We start from the raw sequence: 12936 nt of genomic DNA, 5'->3' as shown, positions 1-12936 counted from the left end.
GAAAAGTATTTGAATCCAAAACAATGACGGATTTCACCATGGTCTGTTTGGGTTGGGTGGAGGTATCTGATGCCTGATGATTGGCTCTTTTCCGCTGATCGAATGCCCTTGATTGGGTGAAGCTGGGCATGTGCACACATGTGCAGTCCAGATGCCATCAGAGCTCATTTCCCAGCAGCCTGCAGGTAGGGTCATTCATGCGGGTGTTTAATCAGTAGTCACTAATCGGTACTGTCGAGATTAACTTTCCGAATGACTTGTTATGCCTAATTGAGTGTGCTACCTATAATGTGGCAAGTAAACACAGTCTTCTAATTTTCTGTTGACATATTCTTTCGTTCATATCCTCCACCAAGGGCAAAGGAACACATGATGTATTGTATGATATAAAACAATAGTATATTATAAGCAATATTACTGAGGGATTGAGACGATTCATGAAAATCGATGAAAATCAAACAGATCTTTGCACTTCAATTCAGCAGTAATTCTGATTCACTGCAAGCTTATAAACGCTATTTTAAATGAACAGCAACTGATATCAATTGATGTATCTACATTCTGTTTATGACGATAATGTCCAGAACGAGAACACAAACTAAAGGAGATTAACTCAAATTCTGTGAGACAGATAGCAGCCAAATTGCTGTGGTGCTAAGTGTCGCCATCTTGCTGGTATCATGTACATGGCATTTCATTAACTAAAACAAACCTGTTTATTGCAGAATTATAGGGTAATTAGCTGTATTTTCTCCATAGCAGAATCCACCTGTTTTTCCCCACAAGATGAGAGAACCTTAATTTCTCTAAGAGCGGTCTGCCCTCAACCTACCTACGCAATACCGACCCTGGTCCTTTGAGCTGGCTTGCCCGGTGAAATGAATTGAATTGAGTTGAATGCCTACGAGGTGGTCAATTAGTGGTGATTCAAGCTGGTGATTAAACCATGTGATTGGAGTGAGAACTAGTTTCATTCATATAGTGTGATGTGTTAATTAAGTTTAGCTGGTCACGGAGCTCAAAAAAGGCATTTTCTAGTCTTGCTGAAACATCATTATGTCCTGTTTGAGTGGGTCAAAATGGGGTAAAGCCAACAAATTGCACTACTGTACCTTTTGTTGAACATTCTCTAGCTGTGGTTTTGTACAATTTCCTGCTTATTGCTACTTCCAGCCTAATTTAATTTTTTATTTCCATTTTTCTGCTCATTAAGTATCAAATGCTGATCTGGTGGCTTGCTAGATAATAAAGCAAACTCATTATTAAACTGGATATATAGATCTTTTTTTCATGTGTGCCAAAATTGATCTTTTTTGGTCTGTAGAGGGCCTAATTATTTTATTCATACATTTTTTCATTGTAAATAAACTATAACTGTCAGTGAAGGGCACAGGCAGAAAAGTCAGTAAATCTGGGCAGAGTAAATGAAGCATTTATACTGAAAGGATTTATTTCTTATTCAGAGAGCAGTACAGTCTGTCATTTGATATATATATGCATTTGCTTTATTCAGATTTTATTCTGGCCCAGAGTCTGTTTATTGGAGAACAGTAGACCAGAGTAACATACTCTTTCTCCACATGGTCATAGTTCATGATGGCATATGGAGCTGAATAATGAATGAAGACATGTGAAGAGGGTTCATATTTACCCTGGGAGCATCATGTGTGTAGTTAGTGTATAAAAGTCTCACCTCACAGCAAGAAGGTCCTGGGTTGAATCCCAGCCTGGACCTTTCTGTGTGAAGTTTGCATGTTCTTCCCGTGTCTGTGTGGAGTTTCCATGTTCTCCCCGTGTCTGTGTGGAGTTTCCATGTTCTCCCCGTGTCTGTGTGGAGTCTGCATGTGCTCCCCGTGTCTGTGTGGAGTTTGCAAGTTCTCACCATGTCTGTGTGGAGTGTGCATGTTCTCCCCACGTCTGTGTGGAGTTTGCATGTTCTCCCCGTGTCTGTGTGGAGTTTGCATGTTCTCCCCGTGTCTGTGAGAGAGAAGCACAATAGGCTACTTGAGGGGGCATTAACAGGGCATTGCTGCAAAAGAGCATGAATGCTCAGTCAACTTACCCTGTATAAATAAAGGCTAATAAAAATAATAAAAAAGAGATATACTGTACTGTTTGTAAAAGAAGTGCAGAAGCCTTGAAAATGGACACATTAATCCTGCTTCTCTTCAGTTCTGTTTAATGCTTAATCTCAGGCTTTTCCTCTCCTTGCCTTATTCCATGCTCTGTCAAGTGCTTTGGTCCACAGTGTGTGTTTCAGCTAATTATTACTGCCATTAGCCACTAGATTTATTCAAATTCACTTAACCAGTTTTCTATTCAGCTACTTCAGCTAATTGAGTTACTTCAGCTACTTCAGCTAATTCCAGTGGTTGATAACAGTCTGCTTTAGTCTTTGTTTTTGGCAATCCAAATACATTTGAGTCGTGCATTTATGTGCACTGAACATTATACTGCGTAGGATGATGTGCAGAAAAGGGTGGTATATGTTTGTTCTGTATGATGTACATTGTGTGTGTGTGTGTGTGTGTGTGTGTGTGTGTTTGTGTGTGTGTGTGTGTTTGTGTGTGTGTGTATTTGTGTGTGTGTGTGAGAAGGTATCATTTGGTGTACTCCAGCCATGATCATATGGTGTAAACAATTTATTCAATTTTAAAACACAGTCATGTGGTTTTGCTGACTCAGAGATGCAGAATGGGTCTCAATGCACAGGGAGAAAAGGCATTATTTCCAACTTGCAAGCTGTTTTCATTTCCCTGCAGCAATTTCATAGTTGAAGATCATCAAAAATTAAGAGACGTCTTGGGAAAGGGAGACAATTACATTATTCATGGTACTATAATTTAAAGGTCCAGAGTTTGAATGCATTTATGCCAGTCTAAAGGTTGATATTAAGCAGTTTTGTTCAGGGCTGATGCACAAATAGATTATTTTCAAACCTTAATGGTTACACCAAATTAGAGCTGCATTTCAGGGGAATGCATTATTATTATTATTATTATTATTATTATTATTATTATTATTATTATTATTATTACTATTATTATTATTATTATTATTATTATTATTATTATTATTATTTCTGTCTATTGTGAGGTGAAACCACTCCAAATAGAGACTCCGAATAGAGAATTCACATTGTAGACAAGAACACGGATTGGATTAATGTAGTGTAGTGCTTAAGGTAAATGACTGGGACCCGCAAGGTCAGTGGTTCGATCCCCGTTGTAGCCACAATAAGATCTGCACAGCTGTTGGGCCCTTGAACAAGGCCCTTAACCCTGCATTGCTCCAGGGGAGGATTGTCTCCTGCTTACTCTAATCTACTGTTTGTCACTCTGGATAAGAGCATCTGCTAAATGCCATTAATGTAATGTTTTTAGTTCCACAGTGTTATGCAAGCCTTTTTTTGTGGTTTGTGGGTAATGGAATCTTTTAATGAAAACCCTGAAAATTACTGAGGAACCTGCTTCAGTGTGTTCTGAGGGTCTTTCTGTTACAACACACTAGCTGTGCATTGAATAAGGCAGCTGGGGCATTTTGTACTATCTCCATTTTGAATTAAAAGTGAATTCTTAATGTGTATTATCCCCTTAAATAGGGGGAGTTGCATGGGTTATGACAGAGTAAGCAAATGTGCCCAGTTGGTCTCGCTTTCTGTGAGGAAACTTTGAAAAGATTAAGTATGTTTGGCTTCACTGAAACCTCGTTTTACGTGGTTAGGGGTATCTGTTCTTTATGTAAGAGCAGAAGCCAATGTGGACAGAGTCCATATAGAGATCCCAATGACTATCATGACATGGCATGCCTGTGAAAATGATTTTAATTCCAGTTGTCAATAAACTTTGAAAAAGTAAAAAAAAATTTTTTGAGTCCAATTAAATTCTTTGACCTCCTTAACAGTGGTCTCAAGGCAATATGAATTGAACTTATATCCCGGACAACTAATTTACATATCTCTACATAGAGCTCCAGAGCCTCAGACCCTTCCTCTTAGGACCTTGAACATAATTTGTTCAGAGCTTAGTCAAGCTGAAATCACGTATTCCCACTTTCACCCAAACCCATTATTACCCTGAGGTCATAGGAGTCTTCTTATCCATCAGTTATCAGCCTGCCCATCTCCAGCAATCCACAGCGACTGCCAGCAATTACACACAGATGATGACTGACAGCTGCCTTTTGCTGCTTTCAATACATATCATTTTTCTAGTGTTGGGTGATAATTTTTTTCTAGACATAAAAGATGTGATTGCATAACTGCACAGAAACTGTTTAAAAAGACAAATTGTGACAATGAAAATAGTTTCAGCATAACTTGCCTGAATATTCAGGTTCTGCCGAATAAGGCCAGACAACAAGGCTTCATTTACTAGTGGCTTGTTTGCTTCTGGTTTTTTTACCATTCACATTACAGTCTCTTAGCTCTATTATAAAATAATTGGTCTTATTTTAATTTTAATAACCGTGTGACTGAAAATGTGATGGAAATATCAAAAGTTTGAAGACAAATTGAGGCTGTCGTTGTCCTGGCATATGAAGTGTATTTTGGAGATTCAGGAGAAGCTCATGTCCCCAGTCCCCCTCTTAGCAAGAAGCCATTTTAAATGCAGGCACCTCTTGAATAATGGAAAGAAGCCCAACAGGGTTAGTCAGAAGGCACACTTTAATATGCTCTCTTCTATGCATCGCGGTTGTGGGAATGAAGATTTAGCGTTAGCTGAGCGTCCTCACCAAGGGTGCCAATGTAAACCAAACCACATTCACACTAAGTTACAGGGACACTGCTGACACCAGATAAATGAGAGAGAGATAGAGAGAGAAAGATTGAGAGCAAAAGAGAGAGAGAGGAGAGGGCGAGAGAGAGTTTTGTGACTCTTTAGATAGAAACTGGCTTTGTAAATCAGTAAATTAACATGTTGTCGAACCTCTTTTGTAATTTGTTGGGGACAGTACAGTACAGCTGCTATCATTTTAGCTTCATTCAGTTTGTGCAATCTGTTTTGATTTGAATTAACAGCCAAGACAGCATTTTGGAAGGTTCCTTCATTTTAGTAATTGCTTTTTGCAAAATGACCATATGCTTTCATGCATTTACCATATACTGTATGTTCCTAACACCTTTTCTGTCATGAAAAAACACCAATACATTTTTATATATAATTGATGCATTAAATAAAAGGTGTTTATACCTTATTCCCCAAATACACCTTCTGAGCATTACATTATATTGAAATAACATTGTCTTTTGGCCTGCGATTCGGCTCAAAGCTAATTTATGCATTTCTAAATAAATAATAGCACTTGTGTATGTGCATGTTAATGGCAGGAATACATAAACAATATCACTGAATATTTATTATTTGCATTTTTGCATTTTTACAAATGCTGTGTTTTTTGGTGTCTCAGTGCCACCTTTTTCACACAGCTATTCAGATCAATGCAGTCATGTCAGTTAGTCTCCCTCAGGACATATTTGTTCCATTGTTGCTGCTGTCTTGTTCAGAGCATTAAAGAAAGCAGAAAACATGGCGGCGGTTCCAGGGGATGAGATAAAGCGATGCCAGCCTCTCAGGTAGAGAGGCCCTGAATCCACCTGTGACACAGAGATCCCGGCTCTCTAATCCAGCTCAGCCCGTCTGCTCGACATGCAAAGCTGCCGGCAGGTTTTCAACTGCTCACGCATAATTTATAACTTTCACAAAATGCTTTTCTGCCGCCCGGGTTTATACTTTTCGCCGAGCGAACGGCGAGGCCTGCACCCCGCTCCTCAATGAAGCTCCTGTGCCAGGAAGTGATGCGTACCGGCTGCCTCCACCCTGAACAAGCGACACAAAACGCTTCGTCTCTCTGGAGCGAGAGGTTTCCGAATGACGCCGCGAGTTTGTCACAGGGCGCTTCGTGAATGGGCGTGAACGAAACTGGTTTATTTTTCTCCCCTCATTCCTCGTACCCGAGCCAGACTAGGCGCCAGGGCCGCTGTGGCTACCTCGGCGTTGTCTGCCTGCTACCTCGGTGGAGTCCAGCGCCTTGGGCTCCCGTTGTAATTAAAACCCCATTGTTGTGCCACGGCCATTAAAACACAATCACAAGACTCATTAACAATGGTAATTAATTTGGCCGTGTCTGTCAGTCTCTGTGGCCGGAAACGGCCAGAGAGTTCTGTCATTCAGGCTGCGGATGTGTATGGTATTGGCCTTATCTTAAGGCTGAAGTCTTGGGGGTGTGCGAGCTCCTGAATGCAAATTTACACAGACCTGGGTCAAATCCGTGATTGTTTTGGATTTAAATGCTGTTGTACGCTCTACTGAGCTTGTCTGGCGTATTGGAACTTATAAAATACAAAAAAAAAAATGCAAACCCTGCCTTCTGGTCCTCTTGGTTGGCTGAGTTGCACCAGGAAAGCACAGAAAAAGTATTTGAATCCAAAACACTGATGCATGTAAACCACAATTCACACTGCGTCTATGAAAGATCCCCCCTCACCCTGCCCCGCTGTGTCTCTTGTCTAGTGAATTCTTCTGGTGAATTTGTGTCTCCCATGAGAGTAAGTCTCCCCATGTGTGTGCACCCCCCCACCCACCCCCGGGTGAAATGACCCACTGATTTATTATAAAATCCATCCTGGCTATCATTTTCTGGTATCATTAAATGTATAATCTGTCACACACTTCTGTCTTCTGGGAGGGACTGGAATGGAGAGATGGTGTTGGTGGAGAAGGATACTGGTGATCTTCCATTTACTAAATTACCCCCCCCCCCCCGCCCCGCCCCGCCCTTCTCCCCCATATCAAAGGTGGTGGCCCCTAGTGGCTGTAGAGAGTAATCTAGAGAGACCCTCCTTGTCCATATCATACCTCGTCATTGGAGGTTTTCTCACCGGGGATGGAGAGATTAAAAGAAAAAAAAGGATAGACGAAGGAGTGAATGAAGGGGCACACGTCTCTTCCATTTACTTTCCGCCGTTGCATTGCCCTTTTTTAAAAATCACACCGTTTTCGCATCTGACAATGTCAGGGCCATCAGTTAAGCCACGCGCGAGGAACGAGCTCATTAACCTTTCAGGCCGGAGGTTCTGAAAAGAGCAGCTCTCTCTGAGCGATTTTCTTAAGAAGACTGTTTAATCCTGCAGTCGATTGGAACGGTCTGTCGGCCGAGCCTATTTAAATCTCACGGCACAAATCACCCCTCTATATTCTATAAAGGAGGTTAATGCACATAAGTCAGCGTAGACTTTATTTGGTCAACAATTGTTTCATTGCATTGATTTCAGTCTCTGGTGTGAATGATAGCCTGAATAAAGAGAAGAATCTTCCAGTGTTTTCTCCAACAAACTTTTTACCACACACTAAAACACAAAGGAGATAACCAGATAAACTCAAACACATAAACCACGGATTCTGCCTTTGACTGTGCAAGTGCGCTGTTTTTTCTGTGCTAGGGATTTCTGTTATGAACTTCATAAACTGTCGGATGAAAGTGCACGGATGTGCCCGGTGAATACAGATTTTTGAAACACCTGCATGCCTTGATAGAATGGAATAAGCTTTGAGTGTGTGACTCGGAGTTAATGGGATCTGCTGTGGAGCCTGAACGGAGACCTGCTCATCCAGAAATGTATCGCCGGTGAGACAGAGAGAGACAGAGAGAGAGAGACAGAGAGACAGAGAGGCAGAGAGAGAGAGAGACAGAGAGACAGACAGAGAGAGAGACAGAGAGAGACAGAGAGAGACAGAGAGAGAATGCGTTTCTCCCGGTTATAAAAACGCCACCTGCTCCGCCTTGCTGTCAAGGTCGTTCCGGAAGGTCGTTCCGGTCCCCCATGGCACGCATGAGATTCCGCAGAGTCCGACGGAGATTTCCAATCGGCCGGCCGGGCCATCTCGGAACGACTGCTCTTTTTCTCTTCCCGTGTTCGTCATCGCCCAGGAGACGCTAGCTTTCCGAGCGCTTTGCTGTTTTATTTATTTTGGTCGGCAGCCAAAGCCCAGATGCGGCTCTCTGTAAACCACGCAAAGGGCCACCGCGCCTCCTCTGATGTCACGCTCTTCCCTCTTCAGTTTGGAAGCAGCCCATCTGCAGCTTTCCTCATTATTCTCTGCTTGTCAACTCGGCCCTTTTGTTGTGACTCTAAAAATACAGAGCACGGGAAGTCAATTTTATTGCCTCTATTTTTAAGACCGAATTTAGCGGTGTGCAGATTTTGGGATTTTTTTTCCACATTTTGCAGAACTGCTGTGCTTTTGATTAACTATAGCCGTGTTGAGTGCTGACTGGCAGCAAATGCAAATCATCCTCTAAGCGATTGCCTTCCACAGAAAGTTTGGTTCAGTCTTAGAGTGTTTCTATGGCAACCTCCCATCATTCCCGTCACTATAAGAGGGCGACATTGGCTCAGGCAATAAGAGCAGTCGTCTGGCAGTCGGAGGGTTGCCGGTTCGATTCCGCCTCCGGTGTGTCGAAGTGTCCCTGAATGCTCCTGATGTGCCTTGCATGGCAGCCAATCGCCGTTGGGGTGTGAGTGTCTGTATGAATGGGTGAATGAGAAGCATCAATTGTGCAGTGCTTTGGATAAAGGCGCTATATGGATGTCAACCATTTACCGTATAACCCAGACTTCTCCATGAAACCTTTGCACTGTTGAATCCTACAGTTTGATGTGACTATTTTTAGATTTTTTAAAATGTTCCTCTCTTCTCCCCTCCACAGGAACCAGACGGTCCTCCACCAGTTCTGCTGCCCTGCCCCAGAAGCCCCTGAAGGGGACTCCTCCAGCTGTTCCACAAGGTAAGGGGCGTGGCTCCTCTCTCAGGAACCAATCAGTGGCAGTCTGTGTGTGACATGTAACCCGCAGCCCTTAGCGAAGCAACTGCCCTCACTGTTTCCATCAAAGTGGTTGTCAGTCTTTGGTGGGATGTCAACAGCCTCCATCTTCCCTAGTGAACTGATCAGCTCACTCCGCTAGTTAACCAGTCACTGGTATGCCAACGTACAGTTGCACTGGAAAGAAGAACATTGCAAAAGGAGTAATTAAAGGAGTAATTAAGGAGTAATTAAAACCCTGCCCTTCCTGTGACACAATAAAAACCAGGGAGAGTTCCTGTAGGACAATCGGCCCACTGACTTAGAGCTTAGTCCTACTGTACTTTCACATGGGTAATAATGAAGTGAATATGAATATCCATTTATACTACAGGTCTTCATGTCAAAGGCACCGTATGTAGTACAAACAGGGAAACGCGTGATACAGTACATCTCAGAGAACAACTCCCTCCAACACTGATGAAATGGGCTGTCCTTGTCTTACAAGTCTGTCCATGTCAAGGGCTGCCAAGGCTGCACAATTTGAACAGAGACAGAAAAGAAACACTGACAATGGATCTCATCAGGTTCCAGGCCCAGTAGAACTCAGTCAGAGAAAGCGCCACCCGGCTGCACCAGCTAAATCACACTTTAAACAAAGCGCTGGGCCAGGATTATTGAATTTGCTGGCAGAGAGAGCTGTAATTGCCCCGCACTGATGTCTTTGTCTCTGTCTGGGCACCCCAGAAAAAGCCATTTGTCAGATAAGCGCAGGCCGGTGTCACCCCTTAATGGAGATGGCGGTTCCCACCTCCCAATAGGAGTCACTGGAACGAGGTTCCAGCACCCCTCATTCCTCCACGTCTCCTCCGAGCTCGCGATGCGAATCTTTAACGGGAAAGTCTCAGCTCGAGGACACAGTATGCACTGGCTCCTGTCCAGCTAATCAGATAGGCATCTTAATTGAGCAGGAGCAGTTTTTATGGGCACAAGATCAAGCAGGGCTCCATTTTAAAGGCATGAGTGATACTCTGAGACGCTAAAAATCAAGGCGATTTGACTGATATCAAGGAGGCGACTGAGAAACAATCACTCAAGAGCCCCTCAAATTGATTCACTTGCTCTGCGTAATCAGCCCGTCGATAACCAGCATTTTTGACTGCTTTTCTGATTGGATTGAAAGTGGTGGGACAAGAACTGCCCAACCAGAGGTCATTATAAAGGAGAAATCCAAAGTGTGACACACACACCCCACCCCATCCCAACAGCACACCAAAGCGAACCACTTAAAATGGAATATGCAGTGCAGTTTTGCTTGTCAGTTGTTGCTGTTGTTGTTGCTGTTGTGTTGCTGTTGTTGTGTTTTGTTGCCCTTTGTTGTCGCTGTTTTTTTATTTTGGTGTTGTGAATTGTTTTCGTCGGAGGTCGGGGTCTCAGAACATTGCATTCTTCCCACAAGCTTTCCTTCATTCTCATTCGCCCTCAGTCATGAGAGGGAGACCATGAAAGCCTATCAGATGAACACATACTGGCACTAAGTGTCCAATAACAGCCTTGATACCAAATGAATCTCCCATTTCCATGCAATAGTATTGTTACAATGTAATACACATGTTGTAATCTTGTAATAAACATCATATAACTTGGTCACATGGCCTTGATATGAAATTCACCCTTTATTGCCATGCCGTAGCATTGTTACAATGTAATACATATGTAGTAATGATGTAATAAACATCAAGTGACATAGTGTTGTGGCAGACTAGGTGTATTTAAATTAAGATTGTACCTGAATGCTTTATGGTGGTATATGTGTTGTATTTTTTGATACAGTGAAGTCCCTGGGTTAAAAGAAAATGTGACAACAGTAAACAACAGCTGCTAAATTTGTCCCAATCCCCCAGGAAACGCTCGAGTGATGAAGTGGCTGTTAGCAGGTTGCCAGAAATCATTGAACTCAATAACGCAGTCTCAGGAAATGCTAGTTTTGTGTTGATAAATTGTGTGATGTGTCCCTTTTTGGAGTAACCATGATTTTAGTTTTGAACTAGCTTCTGATACAGACATTATTGTATCTGTATATAGAACAGAAATATTTAAATTTGGAGCTAGTATTTAAGTACAGTATATGTGTTTTGCTGCATTTACCACTGACTCTATGTATGCAGCACAGAAACTAAACCATAAAATAAGTTAACAGTTTCATTGGAAAAACTTACGTGCTACAATACGAAACTAGTTTCATAAATATATGACCCAGCTATTAATGGCATCAAGTAAAATATTACATTAATGCAGTGTGTCTCTTTTAAAAAATTAAAAAACTTTGAGCCAACTGTTAATTTAATAATGTGCTGACCTGTTCTTGCTATAGCCTTTGAATGTCATCACTTTCTTGTACAGTTTGTGAGCTGTGACAATTGAATCAGCATGGAATTTCCAGCAGCACGCACTCTAGGGCACTCGTGACGAAAGAAGAGCCATAACATTATGCTCTATGGGAGATTAAGGATTGCTGTCACATGAATTGAATTAAATTACAGCATCACAGTGCGGTTTGTGAGCTAGGCTAATATATACTTTTCACAAGAGACTAATATCACTTAGCTATTAGCTGTCTTGCTATTACCCCACTGCAGCAGTCTGGATACTAAGCTGATTGTTCATATTGTTTGTATTTTTTAAACAGATTATGGTATGAAGGCTCACATTAAAAATGTATTTGTTTTCTTTTTTAACCAAATAAATAAATAATTGAATATTGGGCCATTAGCTTTCCAACTCACTCACAAAAGCTGTATGCTGCAATGCTACTGTACTAAGAACACCGAGCTGAACAGAGGTGGGAAAGCAAGTGTATTGACCAATAAATAATTGCTAATCTAATAGGTTCATAGAACATTTAATTCAGGGATTCATTAATTACTGGAATGGCCAAATCAGCCATTTCTCAATATTGGGATGGGATGTAACAAAATAAAATGTGGAGTTGGACTAAAAAAACAGACACTACTATTGACACCAGTTCTGTTCTGTCCTCCAGCCCCTATCATAGTTCTTTTTAAAGCTTTCATTAAGTGCAGTACAGTTCATGGTGTACTTTTCTTTCTCTTGTGCAGGTGAACAAACATTGTTCCTGTTTTCACGTACCAAGTTGTATTCTACTCTGCTACATCATACTCTTCTCATGGAAGAGCTTGCTTAGAGAAATACTCTGGGCCTTGGTGGTTTAGAGTTACTTATTTGACTAAGCAGTAATTGAATAATAATAATAATAATAATAATAATAATAATAATAATAATAATAATAACGCATGTCAGGTTTTAGCATCTAATTCATGATTTTCTTAGAAGTTTATTAACTGATAAGGTCAAGGAGAAGGAGATAACAAACCAGTAACAAACAAGCAAATAACTATCCTATGTCCAGATTTGAGTCCAGCTAGACCGGTTGTGCACAACTCAAAGTCACTAAACAGAGGCCACGGTCAGACAGTTTTCTCAGTGCAATAACAGTGTAATAACAGTGTAATAATAGTGCAATAACAGTGCAATAACAGCTTGTACTTTCTGCAACAAAGAACAAACCTGAGTATCACTTCCAACGCCCTACCTGCTCCCCTCCCCTCCCCTCCCCCCACCCCCAGCTGTAGTGTGGCTGGTGAACTTTCATCTACCAATTAATACATTTTAGGCTGCAGTTAACGAGTTCCAGTCATTAGTTCATTGATTGCTGTTCCACTTCATTTTCCTGGAAGATGCTTGCCAATTTACAAGAATGAAAATAAATAAATAAATGTAATTGCTATAATATTGGATTTTGATAAACATCTATCCAAATGCTTTCAAAAATTGTTAGGTCTGCGAATTACTTCTATATGACATTATTTTCTACCCCCTCCCACTATTATAGAAGGGAATACTGTGTCCCTACACGAACACCAGTGTCCGTGGTGAAACTTTTGATGTCCGTGATTATTTATTAATCCATGTCAATCTTAGGCTCATGCATTTTTAAATTGTCCATCTTGGAAGATGATGCTCTCGGCCCCTGGGGAATACCAAGACCTCTTTTGTGTATCTTTGTAGATGTGCGTGTGTGCACGTGTGCGTGCGTGCGTGCGTGGACGTGTG

The 12936-nt window shown here is 41.6% G+C and overlaps 1 protein-coding gene across 1 annotated transcript in view; it reads left to right on the top strand.

The window, feature by feature from the left end:
- Nucleotides 1-12936, top strand: part of LOC133134462 (IQ motif and SEC7 domain-containing protein 3-like) — a 67106-nt gene that overhangs the window by 16372 nt on the left and 37798 nt on the right. The window contains exon 2 of the mRNA XM_061250658.1: nucleotides 8710-8787. Coding sequence (XP_061106642.1) covers nucleotides 8710-8787 — 78 coding nt within the window. The remainder of the gene's footprint in view (nucleotides 1-8709; nucleotides 8788-12936) is intronic.

Source organism: Conger conger, chromosome 8 (assembly GCF_963514075.1).
Source record: "Conger conger chromosome 8, fConCon1.1, whole genome shotgun sequence".
NCBI lineage: Eukaryota > Metazoa > Chordata > Actinopteri > Anguilliformes > Congridae > Conger > Conger conger.
Note: the sequence above shows the minus strand (reverse complement) of the source record. Positions and strands in the feature narration are given on the sequence as shown.